Source organism: Amphiprion ocellaris, chromosome 11, assembly GCF_022539595.1.
Source record: "Amphiprion ocellaris isolate individual 3 ecotype Okinawa chromosome 11, ASM2253959v1, whole genome shotgun sequence".
Taxonomy (NCBI): Eukaryota; Metazoa; Chordata; class Actinopteri; family Pomacentridae; genus Amphiprion; species Amphiprion ocellaris.
Window position 1 is genome coordinate 34155037 of NC_072776.1, and position 22259 is coordinate 34177295.

General features: G+C 39.5%; 2 protein-coding genes across 2 annotated transcripts; both read left to right on the forward strand.

Moving 5' to 3' along the window:
* Positions 1-1404: 1404 nt before the first annotated feature.
* LOC118471042 (uncharacterized) lies at positions 1405-11567 on the forward strand. Its single transcript, XM_055014933.1, has 5 exons — positions 1405-1450; positions 1714-7687; positions 7765-7902; positions 10909-11023; positions 11187-11567. The coding sequence occupies exons 1-2, from the start codon at positions 1405-1407 to the stop codon at positions 2694-2696; spliced, it is 1029 nt and encodes a 342-aa protein (XP_054870908.1). The 3' UTR covers positions 2697-7687; positions 7765-7902; positions 10909-11023; positions 11187-11567.
* LOC129349955 (uncharacterized) lies at positions 11520-13597 on the forward strand (the record flags this gene model as incomplete). Its single annotated transcript, XM_055014934.1, has 1 exon — positions 11520-13597. A coding segment is annotated over one exon (1104 nt), but the record flags the coding sequence as incomplete, so codon positions are not given.
* Between the last annotated feature and the right edge of the window lie 8662 nt (positions 13598-22259).

The following is a 22259-nucleotide window of genomic DNA, read 5'->3' on the forward strand; positions in this document are numbered from 1 at the left end:
TCAAACTCACAGCGAAAAGAAGCAGAACTGGAAAAGTTCAGCAGAAAAACTTTCAGGTCCTTCAGGTCGTTTGGAAAAAACAACTTACACCATGTTTACTGTATTTAGACCAACAGAAACATTATTTTATAGATATTTGCTGTTAATAGAAGAAAAAATACAGAAAGCCATGAACTAAAGTTTCCATAAATATGTAAAGCCCAAGTTTATCATTTAGTCTGTAGTCTCCAATGACTCCTAGAACTCTGAATTTATGATGGAATCATTGAAACACAAACAAAAACAATCATGGGTTTTGGTTCTTTCATAGATTTATTAAAGGTTTTCTGGAAATGTGACATCAAATGTGACATCTCTTGGGTCAAAAACATCCATACAGTAACTTAATTATCAGATTTAATGATGCAGAAAATTGTGTTAATCTAGTTTTCTTAGTTTCATGACCTCTTAATTTCTCCTGAGTGATTCCAGTCGTCTACAGCTGCTGACTCCTCTGAGTAAACATATAAATATACAAACAAAAATGTTAATATTTGTTTAAATTTGCCCATTTCCTCCTCAGTTTGGTTCTTCTGGTTTCAATCTTCTGGTTTATCTTTGACTCCTCTGGACAGAATTGGTTCAGTTCAACTAAACTTGTCATCTTTCTGTCTCAGACTTGTTTCTTCATCAGTCCACAGGTCCTTGATGGGTTTAAGTCAGGACTTTGGGGAGACCAGTCTAGAACCTTCATTCCAGCCTGATGGAACCATTTCTTTACCACGTCTGATGTGTGTTTGGGCTCATTGTCTTGTTGAAACATCCAACTGTGTCCAAGATCAACCTTCTGCTGATGGTTTTAGGTTTTCCTGAAGAACATGGAGGTGATCCTCCTTCTTCATTATTCCATTTACTTTGTGTAAAGTTCCAGTTCTACAGAGCATGATACTGCCACCACCATGCTTGATGGTAGGTTTGGTGTTCTTGGGGTTAAAAAGGACTCGCCCAAGACAGTCTGAAACCAGTCCTAAGAAGGTCTAAAACCAGGACCAAATACAACCTGAAACCAGTCCTGAAAAAGTCCAAAACTAGTACAAAATTGGGATCAAAACCAAACCTAAACTACTCCTAAAAATAAGTCCAAGACCTGTCCAAGTCCACAAAAAAGCACAAAATTACCACAAAGAGACTGTGAAGACAGAAAATGACTTTGAATAATGGAGCAAAACTGTCAAAACACATTAAAACGTGTGAATTAGAAGTGTAGAAACAATAAAAACCTTTAAAGCAGGATTTATCCATTTTAACAGAACACTGAACTAATGTCTGGTTTCAGTCTAAATGTTTTTCACCTTAACAGAAGCATCTGAATCCTTCCAGCCTTTTCTCTGGTAAAGCTAAAAACTGAGAGCAGAAACACTTTAAATGTCAGAGCTGGATAAAAATACATCCTGTAGAAGTGCCTCAGACAGTCAGAACACACTTTTACTGAGCCGTCAAACAGCGTAAAGGTCAAGGAGATATGTAGAAGAGATCCACAAACAACCACCGAGTCCAGAGGAACCGACAGTGTTCACTGTAGTTTAAATGTCCTGATGTTTCTGAAGCATCTTAGATTCTTCTGGTTCCATGTTTCTGATGTTTCTGAAGTTCTAAAGCATCTTAGATTCTTCTGGTTCCATGTTTCTGAAGCTCTAAAGCATCTAAGATTCTTCTGATTCCATGTTTCTGAAGCTCTAAAGCATCTAAGATTCTTCTGGTTAAATGTTTCTGAAGCTCTACAGCATCTTAGATTCTTCTGGTTAAATGTTTCTGAAGCTCTACAGCATCTTAGATTCTTCTGGTTCCATGTTTCTGATGTTTCTGAAGCTGTAAAGCATCTAAGATTCTTCTGGTTCCATGTTTCTGAAGCTCTACAGCTTCTAAGATTCTTCTGGTTCCATGTTTCTGATGTTTCTGAAGCTCTAAAGCATCTTAGATTCTTCTGGTTCCATGTTTCTGATGTTTCTGAAGCTCTAAAGCATCTTAGATTCTTCTGGTTCCATGTTTCTGATGTTCCTGAAGCTCTGCAGCTTCTTAGATTCTTCTGGTTCCATGTTTCTGATGTTTCTGAAGCTCTAAAGCATCTTAGATTCTTCTGGTTCCATGTTTCTGATGTTCCTGAAGCTCTGCAGCTTCTTAGATTCTTCTGGTTCCATGTTTCTGATGTTTCTGAAGCCCTAAAGCATCTTAGATTCTTCTGGTTCCATGTTTCTGATGTTCCTGAAGCTCTGCAGCTTCTTAGATTCTTCTGGTTCCATGTTTCTGATGTTTCTGAAGCTCTAAAGCATCTTAGATTCTTCTGGTTCCATGTTTCTGATGTTCCTGAAGCTCTGCAGCTTCTTAGATTCTTCTGGTTCCATGTTTCTGATGTTTCTGAAGCTCTAAAGCATCTTAGATTCTTCTGGTTCCATGTTTCTGATGTTTCTGAAGCTCTAAAGCATCTTAGATTCTTCTGGTTCCATGTTTCTGATGTTTCTGAAGCTCTAAAGCATCTTAGATTCTTCTGGTTCCATGTTTCTGATGTTTCTGAAGCTCTAAAGCATCTTAGATTCTTCTGGTTCCATGTTTCTGATGTTCCTGAAGCTCTGCAGCTTCTTAGATTCTTCTGGGTTCCATCGCTTGCTGATCTGAGTCCTCCACAAGATGAAAAAGAAGAAGGTCGTACATGTCGGTAAATGTGTTATAGATGTGTTGTATTTCCTGGTTGTTCCACCAGGTGGAGCCTTTTACGGTTAAATACTGCAGAGACCAGAGCATTGTGGGAGATGTGGTCATTGTTTGACTTTCTCTTGTTATTTTGTGTCTCTTTGTGGTCATTTTTGTCTCTTTGTGCTTATTAGTGCTTCTTTGGTGCTGTCTTGTTGTTGTCTTTTTCTGGTCATCTTGTGTCTCTCTGTGAAACTTTTGTGTCTTGCTGTCATAATTTTCTGCTTCTTTTCAGTTATTTTGTGTCTCTTTGTGGTTGTTTTCCATCCTGTTTTGATCATTTTATGTTTTTGTTGTCTTTTGTGTCTCTTTCTGGTCATCTTGTGTCTCTTTGTTGTCTTTTTCTTACTTTTTTGTCTTTGTGTATGTTTTTGTGGTCATTCTATGCTTCTGTGGTGCCATTTTGTGTCATTTTAATGTCCTTTTGTGTCTCTTTCTGGTCATTCTGTGCTTCTTTGGTGCCATTTTGTGTCTTTTTATTGTCTTTTTGTGTCTCTTTCTGGTCATCTTGCATCTCTTTGTTGTCTTTTTTCACTCTTTTCCACTTCATTCCTGGAAGTTAAACTAATTTCTACCCATCAGTTGAACCCTTCCCTCGGTGATTTTGCGGCTCTTCCACCTTTATTCCTGTAAATGTTGAACATCTACTGAGCCTCGGCAGCAGCTCGCCGTTAAAAATAAACGAGGATCCGAGTGGAGGAGATTTAAGAAATCCCGTCATTAATGTGTGGCCCGGACTGGGAGCGTGAAGCTTCTCTTCCTGCAGGCCGAGCGTTTGGGATTTGGAGGAATAGAACGCTCCTCTAAAAGCCGACTTTAAACTTTCATGTGGAACTTGCAGCCTGCAGGATTAAAAGTAATTTAACGGTGAACGGCGGCTCGTACTGAACACGCTGCTTGTTGTGAGGAGGCGCCCTGGGAGGCTTCGCTTCGTTTGTGGGCTGCAGTCGACTGTTGAGCCTCCGAGGAAGAGGAGGAGGAAGAGGGTCGCTGTGATGAATCATTCCATTAATAAGGCCAATTACAGCTCAGAAACGCCTTTTACTCCGTTACTGTGGTCAGAGAGGATGTTTGAAACAGCCAGAAATCCCTGAAAGCTGAAGGCTGGAGGCTGTGTCGCTTTATGTGGTCGTTTTATGCCTCTTTCTGATCATTTAGCATCTCTTATTGGCCATTATCTATGTTTTTCTGATCATTTTCTGTCACTTTAAGGTCATTGTGCATCTTTTAATGTTCATTTTATGTCTCTGTTATCATTTTATGGCTGTTTTTCTGTCTCTTTGTGGTCATTTTGTATCTATTTGTAATCATTCGTATCTTTATGTAGTCATTTTTGTGTCTCTTTTTGGTCATTTTGTGTCTTTTTGTGGTTATTTTGTGATTTTGTTGTGGTCATTTTGTGTCCTTTTGTGGTTATTTTGTGATTTTTGTGGTCATTTTGTGTCTTTTTATGGTCATTTTGTGTCTCTTTGTGGTCACTGTATATTCTTGATAATTTTGTGTCTCTTTTTGGTCATTTTGCATCTTTTTCAGTTCATTTTGGGTCTTTGTGATCATTTTGAATCTTTTTGTGGTCATGTTGTGTCTTTTTTGTGATTATTTTTTGTCTCTTTGCGGTCATTTTGTGTCTTTTGTGGTTATTTTGTGACTTTTTGTGGTCATTTTGTGTTTCTTGTTGGTCATTTTGCATCTTTTTCTGTGCATTTTGTTACTTTGTGATCATTTTGCATCTATTATTGGCCATGATGTGTGTTTTTTGGATCATTTTTTGTGTCTTTGTGGTCATTTTGTGTCATTTAAAGATCACTGTGCATCATTTAGCCATATTTTTTTGTGGTTATTTTATATCTTTTTGTAGTCATGCTGTGTCTCTTTGTGGTCATTTTGTGCGTTTTTGTGGTTGTTTTGCAGTAATTTCATGCCTCTTTGTGATCATTTAGCATCTATTATTGTCCATGATGTGTGTTTTGCTGATCATTTTGCGTGTCTTTGTGGTCCTTTTGGGTCTCTTTGTGGTCATTGTACATCTTTTTGTTGTTATTTTGCATCTTTGTGGCCATTTTGTGCCTTTTTCTGATAATTTTTTGCCTCTGGTCATTTTGTGGTAATTGTCTGTGACTATATGGTCATTTTGTGTGTCTGTGGTTATTTTGCATTTCTTTTGTGTCATTTTGTGTCACTTTCTGTTCATTTTGTACCTTTTTGTGATAATTTTCTGTCTTTTCAGGATCATTTTGTGTCTCTTTGTGCTCTTTAAGATCATTGTGTACCTTTTAGTCATAATTTATGTCCCTTTTTGGTCATTTTGCATCTTTTAATGGTCATTTTGTGTCTTTCTGTGTCTCTTTATGATCCTTTTGTGTCCCTGTGGTCATTTTGTGTGTCTTTTTGGTCATGTTACATATTTTCTTGGTCATTTTGGGTTTTTTTGTGCTCACTTTGTGTCTGTTTCTGGTCATTTTGAATCTCTTAGTATTCATGTCTTTTTTTGGATCATTGTGCGTCTCTTTGTTGTCATTTTGTGTCCCTTTGTGGGGATTTTGTCTGTTTTTGCCATCATTTTGCATCATTTTCTAGCCACTTTTGTCTTTTTGTGATCATTTTTGTTGTCTTTTTGGTCATTTTGTGCACATTGTAGTCATTTTGTATGTCTTTGTTGTCATTTTACATATTTTCTTGGTCATTTCGTGTCTCTGTGATCAATTTATGTCTCTTTCTGGTCATTTTGTGCCCATTTACAATCATTTGTTACGTATTTTCTTGGTCATTTGGGGGTTTTGTGCTCATTTTGTGTCTTTTCTTGGTGAATTTATGTCTATTTTTGGATCATTGTGCGTCTCTTTGTTGTCATTTTATGTGTCTTTGTGATCATTTTGTGCCTCTTTGTGTTGATTTTTTTTGTCTTTGTGGTCATTTTGCATCACTTTCTGGTCACTTGTGTCTTTTTGTGATAATTTTTGTGTGTTTGTGGTTATTTTATGCCCATTTGTAGTCACATTGTATGTCTTTGTTGTCATTTTGCATCTTTTCTTGGTCATTTTGTGTGTCTTTATGATAAATTTCTGCCTCTTTGTGGTCTCTTTGTGTGTCTTAATGTTAACTTTTTTGTGTAAATTAATTAGAGCAGACTACAGTTCATTAAACACCTCATCCCAACCCTCTTTTCCCGTCCTTGTCGTGTGTTTTTCTGTGCTCAGCAGATGGCAGTGTTGCAGCGTTGCAGTGTTGCAGCGTTGCAGCGTTGCAGCACTGCTTCCTGTTTGTGTGGCAGAATATGGCTCCCAGATACTTGAGTTATTGTGTGAAATTTGTGCGAACACCTTTCTCTCTCTGCGCTCTGCCGGTTATTTGCAGAGCTGGAAACTGAGAGCAGCCGCCAGCGACAGAAATATTGTCCCCACTGTACGTTCCCTTTGTAAATATTAGTGCTGCTGATGTCCTCAATGTGCATCAACGCCGAGACGGAGGAGAGAATGGATGTTTAGTGCTACTGTAAATACACCGCTGCATGTCCATTAGCTGGAATCATCTCCGTCTAATCAGCTTTTAACGGAGGAGACGCTCTGCTGTAAACCCACAGAAGATTCCAGCGTCTCCAGATAGAAAACAGATGATTAACAGCAATTTAGATGTTTTCACTCACTAAATAAACACAAGAGGTCAAGCAGTGGTTGAAATAACTAATAATAATTCACATTACTGCCGGACTGTCGACTGCTATTATGATGGTTCAGCATGTGGTTAAAATTTATGGTAATTTTATGTATTTTTGTGGTCATTTTGTGGCTGTTTGTGGTCATTTTGTGGCTGTTTGTGGTTGTTTTACATCTCTTTTTGGGTCATTTTGTGTTTTTAATGGTTATTTTGTGCCTCTTGTAAGTCACTTTGTGGTAATTTTGTGTCTTTTTTGGGTAATTTAGTGTCACGTTCTGTTCATTTTGCGTCTGTTTTTGGTCATTTGATGTCTCTTTGTGGTTATTTTGTGGCTGTTTGTGGTCATTTTATGTGTTTGTGGTTGTTTTGTGTCTCTTCAGGGTTTCCTCTACATTCATTTAGCAGCAGCGGCCTGCCACTGCAGAATCCCAGCCGCTGCTCCTTCAAATTTCTTTTTTTTTTTTTTAATCGTCGTAAATCCACCACCACCACCACCATGTCTCCACCTTCACAGCAGTCCTGCACTGTGTCCGTTACTCGCGAGTATTAAGACAAACTACAAATAACTGTCTTGCTCAGTATCTACTCTTTCTGTGTGTGTGGTAGGTTTGGTTCGTAACGTCTGACGGAGGGGGGGGGGCTGCTGACAAAAATCCTAGAGGAAACACTGTTCTTTAAGGTAATTATGTATTTTTTGTGGTCATTTTATCTTTCTTTGTGCTCATTTTATGGCTGTTTGTGGTTGTTTTGCATCTCTTTTTGGTCACTGCATTTTTTAATGTTTTTGTGTCACCTTAAAGTCATTGTGCATCTTGTAGTAGTAATTTTGTGTCTCTTGCAAGTAATTTTGCATCATTTTGAAGTTATTTTTGCATCTCTGTGGTCATTTTGTGACTCTTGTTGGTCGTTTTGTGGTCATTTTCTGTCTCTTTGTGGTCATTTTATGGCTTTTTTTTGGTAATTTGGTATCACTGTTAATTTTGCATCTTTTTGTGGTCATTGTGTGTCTTTTTGTTGTCATTTTACATCTTATTGTAGTCATTTTGCCGTCATTCTTGGTAATTTTGTGTCTTTCTGGTCATTTTAAGCCCCTCTGTGTGACTGAGTGGAGGCAGTGCCAGCTCCTCCCCCGTTCCTGGTTTCTGTTCTTTCTTCAGGTGTGCGTTTTGCACAGAGGCCAGACGGCAGGTGATGATAATCAGCAGAGCCAGAGGGGAGGCAGGTGTTCGGGGGTTAATCATCCACTCATTCCTCCTTATATTCAGACGCCATACGCTACTCGGAGCCGGACCAAAGAACGTCAACAGTTAGTGTTACGCATGCTTCTGTTTGAGCTGTTTGTTTCTCCTGTGCCACCAAGTAATCCTGTTTGTCTTTGTTCAGACTGTCCACTGTTTGTACCATCTGGACCTATCTACCTACCTGTTCCGATGTCCTGGAATTCTCTTCAGCTCATATTTCAGATTTATAGAGTAAATAAAGGCTCAGTGCTGAAAAAAATACACCTGCTGCTGTTTTAAGGTACGTGTTTGTCTGCCACACCAACGTTAAAGATGTATAACCTGCATTCACTCCAAATTCTACGTCTATATACAGTCGTGAACTAAAGTTTCCATCCACATTTAAAGTCCATGTTTATCATGACGATCTGGAGTTTCCAATGACTCCTAGAACTCTGAATTTGTCATCATCAATCATGTATTTTTGTTCTTTCACAGATTTCTAGAAATTTGACAATATCTGTTGGGTCATAAATATCCATACAGTAACTTAAATGATCAGTGTAGATGTAGAAAGTTCCATTAATCTATTTTTCTTAGTTTCATGACCTCTAAACTTCTGACTGATTCCAGTTGACTACAGCTGCTGACTCCTCTGATCCAGTTTAAATAGAACCCATGAGAAATAATTTGGGGTTCAGATGGAACAAAAACTGAAGCTGAGGCCTTTAACCCCAAGAACACCAAACCTACCATCAAGCATGGAGGTGGCAGTATCTTGCTCTGTAGAACTGGAGCTTTACACAAAGTAAATGGAATAATGAAGAAGGAGGATCACCTCCACATTCTTCAGGAAAACCTAAAACCATCAGCAGAAGGTTGATCTTGGACACAGTTGGATGTTTCAACCAGACAATGAGCCCAAACACACATCAGACGTGGTAAAGAAATGGTTCCATCAGGCTGGAATGAAGGTTCTAGACTGGTCTCCCCAAAGTCCTGACTTAAACCCATCAAGAACCTGTGGACTGATGAAGAAACAAGTCTGAGACGGAAAGACAAGTTTAGTTGAACTGAACCAATTCTGTCCAGAGGAGTCAAAGAGAAACCAGAAGGTTGAAACCAGAAGAACCCAACTGAGGAGGAAATGGACAAATTTAACCAAATATTAACATTTTTGTTTGTATATTTATATGTTTATTCAGAGGAGTCAGCAGCTGTAGTCGACTGGAATCACTCAGGAGAAGTTAAGAGGTCACGAAACTAAGAAAACTAGATTAACACAACTTTCTACATCAACAAAAATGATAATTCAAGTTGCTGTTTGTTTATTTATGACCCAAGATTTCTAGAAAACTTTTCATAAATCTATGAAAGAACCAAAGTTCATGATTTTTTTTAGTGACAAAGATTCATGTGTTTCAATGATTTCATCATAGAAGATGCAAATTGGTCACTTTGTGCTTCTTTGTGGTCATTTTGTATGATTTTGTGTTTGTTTTGTGTACGTTCTGGTCATTTTTTGTCTCTGTGGTCATGTTGCGTGTTTATTTTTGGTTGTTTTGGTCTATTTGTGGTCATTTTGTGGGTATTTTTTTGGTTGTTTTGATCTCTTTGCGGTCATCTTGCATCTCTTTAGTTTCACTGTGTTTATTTCTGGTCTTTTTTGTCTCTGTGGTCATTTTGTGTCTTTTTTTAACATTTTACCTCTTTGTCTGATGTATGAATATTCTAGAAAACATACAATAATAATAATAATCTAATTCAGTGATATTTATCCAGCACTACACAGCAAACATGACCCGATCACGGTTCATTTGTAAATGAATGTAAATCAGACCCATCCCTCCGTAACCACGGCAACGTCAGACAACATCATCCCATCGTGACATTTTAATGTGACATTTTCCACAACAAAATGTTGACTTTTCAGCACGGACCCCCGCTGCTGCCGCTTCCTGTAAATAAGCGGGAGAACAACACCTGCGACTCCACCCTGAACTGAAAACCTTCGTCAGCCGACAGACAAACAAACAACAACAACAACAGACGGCGTTTCCAGCCATGAGAGTTCTCCGTCACATCCTGACAGCTCATATAATGGGCCTATCGATGAAGTGTCACCTCGCCTCTTTCATGTGCTGCTCCGGTTCAGCTGTGATATTTGAGTGAAAGGCTCCGTCCACATCGATCTGACCTCCGACTTTCACCCCAAACTAACATTTTATGTGTCTGAAGAGCCGTGTGGGCTCAGTATTGATATGTGGAAACTGGGTCAGGTCACGTCACTGAAACCTCACACGGCAGCAGACGCTCGAAAAATAGCAAAGAAACAAAGAAATGCTGCAGTTTGCATATGATTTCTCAATTATGACAACTTTGTAGTGAATTTTGTAGTTATTTTAGCATCTCTGTGTTCATTTTATGGTCATTTTTTGTCTCTTTATGGTCATTTTGTGTCTTTTTGTTGTGAATTTTATTTCTCTTTGTGGTCATTTAGTGTCTCTTTGTGGTCATTTTGTGTCTTTTTGTTGTGAATTTTATTTCTCTTTGTGGTCAATTTGTGTCCCTTTGTGGTCATTTTGTGTCCCTTTGTGGTCATTTTGTGTCTCTTTGTGGTCAATTTGTGTCCCTTTGTGGATATTTTGTGTCTCTTTGTGGTCATTTTATATCTTTCTGTTGTGAATTTATGTCTCTTTGTGGTCATTTTGTGTCTTTTTGTGGTTATTTTGTGTCTATTTGTGGTCATTTTGTGTCCCTTTGTGGTCATTTTGTGTCTCTTTGTGGTCATTTTGTGTCTCTTTGTGGTCATTTTGTGTCTCTGTCGATATTTTGTGTCTCTTTGTGGTCATTTTATATCTTTCTGTTGTGAATTTTTGTCTCTTTGTGGTCATTTTGTGTCTTTTTGTGGTTATTTTGTGTCTATTTGTGGTCATTTTGTGTCCCTTTGTGGTCATTTTGTGTCTCTTTGTGGTCATTTTGTGTCTCTTTGTGGTCATTTTATATCTTTCTGTTGTGAATTTTTGTCTCTTTGTGGTCATTTTGTGTCTTTTTGTGGTTATTTTGTGTCTATTTGTGGTCATTTTGTGTCCCTTTGTGGTCATTTTGTGTCTCTTTGTGGTCATTTTGTTTCTCTGTTTTGTCATTTTGTGTTTGTTCTATTCCGGTTAGTTTCCTCCATCTTTGTGTGTCTCTGAGTTACTTCTTTTTTTCCATTTTGACGCCTCTTTTTGACACTTTTAAATATAAACCATCGGCGTTTGTCTGAAACAAAGACGTCCTCTGTTTTGTGTGTTTGTATTCTCAGAGGCGAGGAAACGTGATTTGGCAGCAGGTCTGAGGAATGGTCCAAGACTTCCTGGATTGTTCTGCTAATGAATGCTGCTGATAAAAGCTGAAGCTGAATCTGCTGCTGGCCGCTGGTGAGTCTGAACCTGCCGGTTTATCTGCCGGACGATACAAACGGTTGCATGGAAAGCGTGGCTTCCAGGCGCTGGGCTTATCTTCACACTGGAGCCGCAGTGAGATCCTGAGATGAATGACAACCATCCCTTTGTTTCATCTCACAGTCGGCTTTTTCCTCAGGATATTCCAAAGTGACGGACATCAAAGTGCCCTTTGCATCAGCCTGCAGAACAAAGAGTTTCCTGCCTGACGAGCTGCAGCCGAGTTAATCTTCCCTGTGAGCTGGAATTATCCGGCTGGACCTCCTGGCCTCGCTGTGAGGCAGCAGGCAGGCTGGAATCAGGTCTAGTTTCAGGTGAAGGGAGGAGCTCAGGTGGCTTCAGTCGGTCTGAAGGTGAATCTGACGCAGCAGGAGGTGAAACAGGTAGAGAGGGATGGAGAGGTGGAAGTTCTGCTGCTGCTTTAACAAACAGGAAAGAGCTACAAGGAGTGGTTACATTTATAAAAACATGATGGAGCTGCTTCCATTGGAAGAGTTTCCTCTTTCCTGTGCAGCACGACTCTGCTCCCAGTGCTCCTAGTGCTCCCAGTGCTCCCAGTGTTCCCAGTGCTCCCAGTGTTCCCAGTGCTCCCAGTGCTCCCAGTGTTCCCAGTGTTCCCAGTGTTCCCAGCGCTCCCAGCGTTCCTAGTGCTCCCAGTGTTCCCAGTGCTCCTAGTGCTCCCAGTGCTCCTAGTGCTCCTAGTGCTCCCAGTGTTCCCAGTGTTCCCAGTGTTCCCAGTGCTCCTAGTGCTCCCAGTGTTCCCAGTGCTCCTAGTGCTCCCAGTGCTCCTAGTGCTCCTAGTGCTCCCAGTGTTCCCAGTGCTCCCAGTGCTCCCAGTGTTCCCAGTGCTCCCAGTGTTCCCAGTGTTCCCAGCGCTCCCAGCGTTCCCAGCGCTCCCAGCGCTCCCAGTGTTCCCAGTGTTCCCAGTGTTCCCAGTGCTCCCAGTGTTCCCAGTGCTCCCAGTGCTCCCAGTGTTCCCAGTGTTCCCAGTGCTCCCAGTGCTCCCAGTGTTCCCAGTGCTCCCAGTGCTCCCAGTGCTCCCAGTGTTCCCAGTGTTCCCAGTGTTCCCAGCGCTCCCAGCGTTCCCAGCGCTCCCAGCGCTCCCAGTGTTCCCAGTGTTCCCAGCGCTCCCAGCGCTCTCAGCGCTCCCAGCGTTCCCAGTGCTCCCAGCGCTCCCAGCGTTCCCAGCGCTCCCAGCGCTCCCAGTGTTCCCAGTGCTCCCAGTTCTCCCAGTGTTCCCAGTGTTCCCAGTGTTCCCAGTGTTCCCAGCGCTCCCAGCGTTCCCAGCGCTCCCAGCGTTCCCAGCGCTCCCAGCGTTCCCAGCGTTCCCAGCGCTCCCAGTGTTCCCAGTGCTCCCAGTGTTCCCAGTGCTCCCAGTGTTCCCAGTGTTCCCAGTGCTCCCAGTGTTCCCAGTGTTCCCAGTGCTCCCAGTGCTCCCAGTGTTCCCAGTGCTCCCAAGTGTTCCCAGTGTTCCCAGTGTTCCCAGTGTTCCCAGTGTTCCCAGTGCTCCCAGTGCTCCCAGTGTTCCCAGTGTTCCCAGTGTTCCCAGTGCTCCCAGTGTTCCCAGTGCTCCTAGTGTTCCCAGTGCTCCCAGTGTTCCCAGTGCTCCCAGTGTTCCCAGTGCTCCCAGTGTTCCCAGTGCTCCCAGTGTTCCCAGTGTTCCCAGTGCTCCCAGTGATCCCAGTGCTCCCAGTGCTCTCTTTTTGGTCAATTTGTGTTTGTACGTGGTTATTTTTTAACTTTTTGTGGTCATTTTTGTCTCTTGGAGGTCAGGTTGTGTCTTTTCTTGGTCTTCTTGTGTCTTTCTGGTCATTTTGCAGTTTTTTTTTCTAGTCATATTTTGGTCGTTTTTGTCTCATGGTGGTGATTTTATGTCTCTTTGTGGACATTTTGCAGTTGTGTGATACTTTTGGAGCTGTTTTTGGTCCTTTTGTGTCTCTTTGTGGTCATTTGAGTCCATTTCTGGTCATTTTACAATTGTTGTGATCATTTTGTGTGTCTCTGTGGTATTTTTTTTCTCTTTTTGGCCATTTTGTGCTCCTTTGTCATTATTTTGTGTCTCCTTGTGGTCATTTGAGTCTATTTGTGGTCACGTTACAATTTTTTTGTGGTCATTTTGTAGTCATTTGTCTCTTTGTGATGATTTTTTACCTCTTTATGGTCATTTTGTATCTATTTGTGGTCCTTTTGTATTTCTACATGGTTATTTTTTAACTTTTTGTGGTCATTTTTTCAGTTTTTTGTCATCATATTGTGCTATTTGTAGTCATTTTTGTCTCTTGGCAGTCAGTTCATGTCTTTTCTTGGTCTTTTAGTGTCTTTTTGTGAACATTTTTGCAGTTTTGTGGTCTTTTTGGAGCTGTTTCTGATCCTTTTGTGTCTCTTTGTGGTCAGTTTTATCTCTTGGTGTTGAATTTGTGTCTCCTTTTGGTTATTTTATTTCTCTTTGTGTTCATTTTGCAGTTTTGTGTGATCATTTCTATATATACGTTGTGTGTAATTATTAAATTGCAGAATTGCAGAATTTACAATAAAAAACTGGAAAAAACAGTCAAAAGTTTGGATATTTATTTGCATTATTTACTACATTCAAGATTAATACTGAAGATTAACACCTTTTTTGTTTCCAACATAATTCCATCTGTATTCTTTTATAATTTTGATGTCTTCAGTGCCTACGATCTATAAAATAATCAATAATTAAAAACTACTGAATGTATATGTATGTATTTCATTTTATGATGTTTTTTTATCTGCTTTTGTTCTGTTTTCATTCTTTTATTGCTCGTATTAAACTTTAAATCGGCCCATTGTTTTAATGTTTTATTGTGGTTTTATTTTATGCTTTTAGCTTTTATTCCTCTTGTTTGTTGCAGCGCTTTGTTTTAATAAACTTTATTATTATGATCTCCCTCCGTTTCCCCTTTAATGTTCATAAAACTTCTCTCATTTGCATTTATGGATCAGAGGACAGTTTCTCTGCTGCTCTTCTCACATTTTATTGTTTTCTAAGACAAAAAAAAGAAGTTCTGGGTTTTTGCATATTATTGTCACAAAACTTGTGACAGAGGCCGACTGCTGACGTCTGACGTTACGGTGAGCGTATTGCGTCACTTCCTGTTGTAGCGCTGTGTTGTGTTCTGTGACTGTTGTAGCTTATCCACTCCATCTAATTTGATATTCATTAAATCTGTGTGTAGCGGTAATATTTGAATCGTAACATACACTCGTTTTCTTCACGCACCCTCTCAGTACTTAATTCTAAGTTAATCTGTTATCTCTGTCCGCTAGCCTAGCACTTAGCAGTTAGCATGGCTTCTCCCTCTTCCTCTCCTTCTCTTTCCTGCTCAGTGTGTCACATGTTTAGTTACTCCTCTGCCTCCTTTAGTGATAATGATACCTGTAATAAATGCAGTCTCTTTGTAGCTTTGGAGGCGAGGCTCTCTGAATTGGAAGCGCGGCTCCGCACCATGGAAAACACCCCGCTAGCTGTTAGCCAGGCTCCCTTAGCCGGTGCGGACCGCAATAGCATAGCTGCTAGTGTAGCTTCTGCTAGCCGTCCCCGAGCAGCTCCCGAGCAGCCGGGAAGTCAGGGTAGCTGGGTGACAGTTCGTAGGAAACGTAGTCCTAAGCTCAAGCCCGCTGTCCCGGCACACCACAAACCGCTTCACGTTTCTAATCGTTTTTCCCCACTCAATGACACACCCGCTGAGAAACCAACTCTGATCATTGGCAGCTCCGTAGTCAGAAACGTGAAGCTAGCGACACCAGCGACCATAGTAAAATGCCTCCCAGGAGCCAGAGCGGGCGACATAGAAGCAAATTTGAAACTGCTGGCTAAAGATAATCGTAAATACAGTAAGATTGTTATTCATGTCGGCGGTAATGACACCCGGTTACGCCAATCGGAGGTCACCAAAGTTAGTGTGGCATCGGTGTGTAACTTTGCCAAAACCATGTCGGACTCCGTAGTTTTCTCTGGACCCCTGCCTGATCTGACAAGCGATGATATGTTTAGCCGTATGGCATCGTTTCGCCGCTGGTCGTCTACGTGGTGTACTGCAAACGACGTTGGCTTTATAGACAATTGGAGCTCTTTCTGGGGAAAACCTGGTCTGATTAGGAGAGACGGCATCCATCCCACTTTGGCTGGTGCAGCTCTCATTTCTAGAAATATGGCTGATTTTATTAGAACTCCTAAAGCATGACAACCCAGAGTTCAGACCAGGATGCAGAGTTGTAGTCTTCCACACCTCTCTGCAGTTTCCTCTCAGCTGTCACCCTCCAGTAATTCACTTAGCTTTATTGAGACTGTGTCTGTCCCCCGACCACCAAAATTCAATAAATTAAGCAAATCAAAACTAAACAAAAGACATAGTAACCATAAAAATCTAATTAAAATTAATACCACTATTTCAACTGAGCGAAGAAACAGGACAATTAAATGTGGTCTGTTAAATATTAGATCTCTCTCGTCTAAATCTCTGTTAGTAAATGATTTGATAACTGATAACCAGATTGATTTGTTCTGTTTGACTGAAACCTGGTTGCAGCAGGAAGAATATGTTAGTCTAAATGAATCAACTCCTACTAGTCATACTAACTGTGATGTTCCTCCAATCACGGGCCGAGGAGGAGGAGTGGCAGCAATTTACCTCTCTAGCTTAAAAATGAACCAGAGACCTAAACCTAGTTACAGTTCATTTGAAAATCTTACTCTCAGTCTCTCTAATCCAGATTTAAAACCTCAGAAACCAGTGTTATTTGTTGTTGTATATCGTCCTCCTGCTCCTTACTCTGAGTTTTTATCTTAATTCTCAGACTTTTTATCTGATTTAGTGCTCAGCTCAGATAAAGTCATTATTGTGGGTGACTTCAACATTCATGTTGACGTGGACAGTGACAGCCTTACGACTGCTTTTAATTCAATATTAGACTCAATTGGGTTTTCTCAACATGTAAATAAACCAACTCATAGTTTTAATCATACCCTTGACCTCGTTCTGACTTATGGCATAGAAATCAAACAGTTAACAGTATTTCCCCGGAACCCTCTTCTTTCTGACCATTTTATGGTAACATTTCAATTTACAACAATAGATTGTATAGGAGTTAAGAATAAATATCATTACAGTAGATGTCTGTCTCACAATTCGGTGACTAAATTTAAGGAAATAATACCCTCTCTATTTAGTCCAGCACCACTTACTGATATAATGGAAGGGAAATATTATAATTTTACCCCCACAGAAGTGGATTATATTGTTAATAATGCTGCAGCCTCACTGCGTACAACACTTGATAGTGTTGCACCTGTAAAAAAAGAAAGTTCTATCTCAGAGAGGACCTACTCCTTGGTATAATTCCCAGCTGTGGACTTTAAAGCAGGCGTCCCGAAAGCTGGAAAGGAAGTGGTACTCCACTAATTTAGAGGAAGTTTATGTAGCTTGGAAAAATAGTCTAGTAATTTATTAAAAAAAAAAAAAAAAAAAGCTCTTCGTAATGCCAGGACAACCTAGTATTCATCTTTAATAGAGGAAAACAAGAACAACCCCAGGTTTCTCTTCAGCACTGTAGCCAGGCTGACAAAGAGTCAGAGCTCTGTTGAACCTTGTATTCCTTTAGCTTTGAGCAGTAACAACTTCATGAGCTTCTTTACAAATAAAATTATTACGATTAGAGAAAAAATTAATCTGGCCCTTCCTACAAATGTCACAGATGTATCATCGAGTACAGATACTCTAGAATTGGCTGTAAGACCAGATGGATATTTAGAATTTTTCACCCCCATACATCTCTCTGAACTCATTTCAATAGTTTCTACATCCAAACCATCAACATGTCTTTTAGATCCTATCCCAACTAGACTGTTCAAGGAGGCTTTACCTTTAATTAATTCCTCAATGTTAGATCTGATTAATCTCTCTCTAGTAACAGGTTATGTACCACAGGCTTTTAAGGTTGCTGTAATCAAACCTTTACTTAAAAAGCCCACTCTAGATCCAGATGTTTTAGCCAACTATAGACCAATTTCCAACCTCCCATTTCTCTCTAAAATTCTGGAAAGAACAGTTGCAAATCAATTATGTGAATATTTGCAAAGGAATAGCTTGTTTGAAGAGTTTCAGTCAGGCTTCAGAGTGCATCATAGCACAGAAACAGCTCTGGTGAAAGTTACTAATGACCTTCTCATAGCGTCAGATAATGGACTGTCTCTATACTTATTTTATTGGACCTTAGTGCAGCATTCGATACAATCGACCACAAACTTTTATTACAGCGACTAGAACATTCTATTGGCATTAAAGGGACAGCACTGGACTGGTTTAAATCCTACTTATCAGACAGGTTCCAGTTTGTGCATGTCAACAATGACTCTTCTGAGCATACTAGGGTTAATCATGGAGTTCCTCAGGGTTCTGTCTTAGGACCAATACTGTTCACATTATACATGCTTCCCTTAGGCAACATTATTAGGAAGCACTGTATTAATTTCCATTGTTATGCTGACGACACTCAATTGTATTTATCTATGAAGCCAAATGAAACTAATCAGCTAGCCAGACTGCAAGATTGTCTTAAGGACATAAAGACCTGGATGACCTATAATTTCTTACTACTAAATTCAGACAAGACTGAAGTCATTGTATTTGGCCCCAAACATCTTAGAGAATTGCTTTCAAAGCATATAGTTACTCTGGATGGCATTACATTGGCCTCCAGTACTACTGTGAGGAACCTCGGTGTTATCTTTGACCAGGACATGTCCTTTAACTCACACATAAAACAAATCTGTAGGACTTCCTTTTTCCACCTGAGAAATATTGTGAAAATCAGGAACATCCTGTCTCTGAGTGATGCAGAAAAACTAGTCCATGCATTTGTTACTTCTAGGCTTGACTACTGTAATTCCTTATTATCAGGTTGTCCCAAAAGCTCTCTGAAACATCTACAGCTGATCCAAAATGCTGCAGCCAGAGTACTGACGGGAGTTAGCAAGAGAGATCATATTTCTCCTATGCTGGTTTCTCTTCATTGGCTTCCTGTGAAATCTAGAATAGAATTCAAAATCCTTCTTCTGACATATAAAGCTCTTAACAACAACCAATCTCCATCATATCTCAAAGACCTGATAGTACCATATTATCCTAGCAGAACTCTTCACTCTCAGACTGCAGGCTTACTTGTTGTTCCTAGAATCTCTAAAAGTAGAATGGGAGGCAGAGCCTTCAGTTATCAGCTCCTCTCCTGTGGAACCAGCTCCCAGTTTGGGTTCTGGAGGCGGACACCCTCTCTACTTTTAAGACCAGGCTTAAAACCTTCCTTTTTGACAAATCTTATAGTTAGGGCTGACTGGGGGACCCTGACGGGGTGAGCTGGTGTTTTCATTTGCACAACTGACTTCCCCTCTTGACGTCCCTTTAGTTTGCCCCTAGTTATGCTGCTATAGGCCTAGGCTGCTGGAGGACCTCTCTGGATGCACTGAGCCCTTCTCTAACTTCCTATGTATTTACTATATATACCATTATTGCATTACATTCTCTCTGTTTCTTTCTGTGTCCTTTCTCCGAGTGTCCCTGGTCCCAGAGCTGGATGCTTCAGATGTGTGGTTGTTCTCCCACCAACTGTAACCCTCTACCTGTAACCCTCTACCTCTTCCCCTCCATCTCTATCCCTCTACCTCTTCCCCTCTACCTCTACCCCTCTATCTCTACCCCTCTATCTCTACCTCTACCCCTCTATCTCTACCTCTCTACCTCTTCTGTCCCTCTCAACCCACCCGGCCAGCAGCAGATGGATCCCCCACATTAGAGCCGGGTTCTGCTCGAGGTTTTTTTCCCTGTTAAAAGGGTGTTTTCCTGCCATTGTCTCCTTAGGGCTGCTCTGGGGGTTCAGGCATATGGGTTCTGTAAAGCGTCTCGAGACAATTTGACTGTAATTGGCGCTATATGAATAAAATTGAATTGAATTGAATTCATAAAACATTTAGTCACAGTGAAGGAATATAGCTTTTATTCATTTGGGGTCTCCAGCACCAGTTCATTCACAATAAAACCTGTTTATCCCAACAAATAACTATACTATGCTATGCTATGCTATGCTATGCTACGATACGATATGATACGCTATGCTATGCGACACTACATTACACTACACTATACTATGGTGCACTATACTATACTATGCTATGCTATGCTATGCTATGCTATGCTATGCTATGCTATACTATGCTATGCTATGCTATGCTATGCTATGCTATGCTATGCTATGCTATGCTATACTATACTATGCTATGCTATGCTATGCTATGCTATGCTATGCTATGCTATGCTATGCTATGCTATACTATGCTGCACTATACTATCTAATGATAGACAGATGGATTTGTTTACTCCATTTGTTGTAAAATAAATAAATATTTTTCATAATTTATTTTAAAAATGCTTCTGTAAAATGACTGTAGTGTTCTACTGAATGCTGTGCAGTAGAAGAGCTAAATGTGACTGTAGGATGCAGTGAAATACTGAAATACTGACTCCAGACCAGCTGTCCTGGCTGTTGTTCTGCAGCAACGTTAGAAGTGGAGCATAAAGAACATCTTCCTCCTCCAGAACAAGTGGACACTAATGAGCTCGGCTGCTTCCTGTTGCCGTGGCAACCGTCCTGTGGCAGCCTCCCGTCGGCCTGAAGCTGGTCTGGTTTGTTTCTGCAGGTTTTAGCTGCTGAGTGATATGAGGACACGTTTATCTCCAGATCCACCAGAAAATCATCCTCATCCAGAGAAAAGATGCTGCTGGACACATTTATCTCCAGATCCACCAGAAAATCATCCTCATCCAGAGAAAAGATGCTGCTGGACACGTTTATCTCCAGATCCACCAGAAAATCATCCTCATCCAGAGAAAAGATGCTGCTGGACACGTTTATCTCCAGATCCACCAGAAAATCATCCTCATTAACAGAAAAGATGCTGCTGGACACATTTATCTCCAGATCCACCAGAAAATCATCCTCATCCAGAGAAAAGATGCTGCTGGACACGTTTATCTCCAGATCCACCAGAAAATCATCCTCATTAACAGAAAAGATGCTGCTGGACACGTTTATCTCCAGATCCACCAGAAAATCATCCTCATTAACAGAAAAGATGCTGCTGGACACGTTTATCTCCAGATCCACCAGAAAATCATCCTCATTAACAGAAAAGATGCTGCTGGACACGTTTATCTCCAGATCCACCAGAAAATCATCCTCATCCAGAGAAACGATGCTGCTGGACACGTTTATCTCCAGATCCACCAGAAAATCATCCTCATTGACAGAAAAGATGCTGCTGGACACGTTTATCTCCAGATCCACCAGAAAATCATCCTCATCCAGAGAAAAGATGCTGCTGGACACGTTTATCTCCAGATCCACCAGAAAATCATCCTCATCCAGAGAAAAGATGCTGCTGGACACGTTTATCTCCAGATCCACCAGAAAATCATCCTCATTAACAGAAAAGATGCTGCTGGACACGTTTATCTCCAGATCCACCAGAAAATCATCCTCATTAACAGAAAAGATGCTGCTGGACACGTTTATCTCCAGATCCACCAGAAAATCATCCTCATTAACAGAAAAGATGCTGCTGGACACGTTTATCTCCAGATCCACCAGAAAATCATCCTCATCCAGAGAAACGATGCTGCTGGACACGTTTATCTCCAGATCCACCAGAAAATCATCCTCATTGACAGAAAAGATGCTGCTGGACACGTTTATCTCCAGATCCACCAGAAAATCATCCTCATCCAGAGAAAAGATGCTGCTGGACACGTTTATCTCCAGATCCACCAGAAAATCATCCTCATTAACAGAAAAGATGCTGCTGGACACGTTTATCTCCAGATCCACCAGAAAATCATCCTCATTAACAGAAAAGATGCTGCTGGACACGTTTATCTCCAGATCCACCAGAAAATCATCCTCATCCAGAGAAACGATGCTGCTGGACACGTTTATCTCCAGATCCACCCTCAGATCAGGAAATCATAAACATCATAATAATAATAATGATAATAATTAGCAGTAGTATTATTCTAGACACATTTATATTATAGATACATTTGTATAATAACACTACTAATACTACTACTACTACTAATAATGGACTATTATTATTATTGTTATTATTATTATTATTATTATTCTTTACTTAGGGTGGATATTATAACAGATAATATATCTTATTAATTATTATTTACATTTATTTGGATTCATTTAACTGCTTTTAAAACTTTTTTCTTTTTATTCAATAATAATATTAATTATTATTATTAATATTATAGACACGTTTGTCTAATAATAAAAATATTAATTATGTTTTTAGATGATTACTACTAAAAATATATATTATTTATTATTATTTGCATTTATTTGTATTCACTTAACTGCTTTTAAAACTTTTATTTTTTCATTTTATTAAATAATAATAATTATTCTTATTCTTATTAATATTATAGACATGTTTGTTGAATAATAATAATTATTGTTATTATTTCTAGATTATTATGATTATTAGTGGTGGATATTAAAATAATATATATCATTAATTATTATCTACATTTATTTGGATTCATTTAACTGCTTTTAAAACCTTTATTGTTTATTTTAATTAATGTCTTTGTGAGTCTTTTTGTTTCTTTAACATTTTGTGTAACTTTATGCTAATTTGAAATTGTCGATTTGAATGTTGTTTCACTTCAGATTAAACATTTACAGCCTCTATTTCTGTTTCCTTTTCTTCATCAAGCATTTTTAAAACTATTCAAAAAGTGTGTGAAATAAAATGGAAAAAATATTATTAACTAAACTGAAATATTAATTGTGTAAATGTAGGAAAATAGCTGGAAAAATATAATTTTACAGTATTAATTAATAGAAACCTTGTTTTTTCATATTATTATCATTAATCTTTTTATTTTTATGGGTTGTTTAATAGTTTTTACACAAATAAACATCCTTCATTTATAAACACAATCTTGTGTAATATTAAAGTTAGAAAATTTATTTTAATTTTTAAAAATTATTGTATTTTTATGAGATTTTTTTTCTAATTTTATAGATTTTACAAAAGCAAATAAAAAATTCATTAATGAACTGAACAGACCTTTTTGGAATCTGAGATTTTATCCTTTAAACATGAAATTAACTGGAAATTATTTTT

Bases quoted from the DNA above. Each gene is read 5' to 3' on its own strand.
- LOC118471042 (XM_055014933.1), top strand. From the start codon at position 1,405: ATGTCAGAGCTGGATAAAAATACATCCTGTAGAAGTGCCTCAGACA. The intron at 1,451-1,713 runs GTCAGAACACAC...ATGTTTCTGAAG, and splicing joins CTGTAGAAGTGCCTCAGACA to CTCTAAAGCATCTAAGATTC.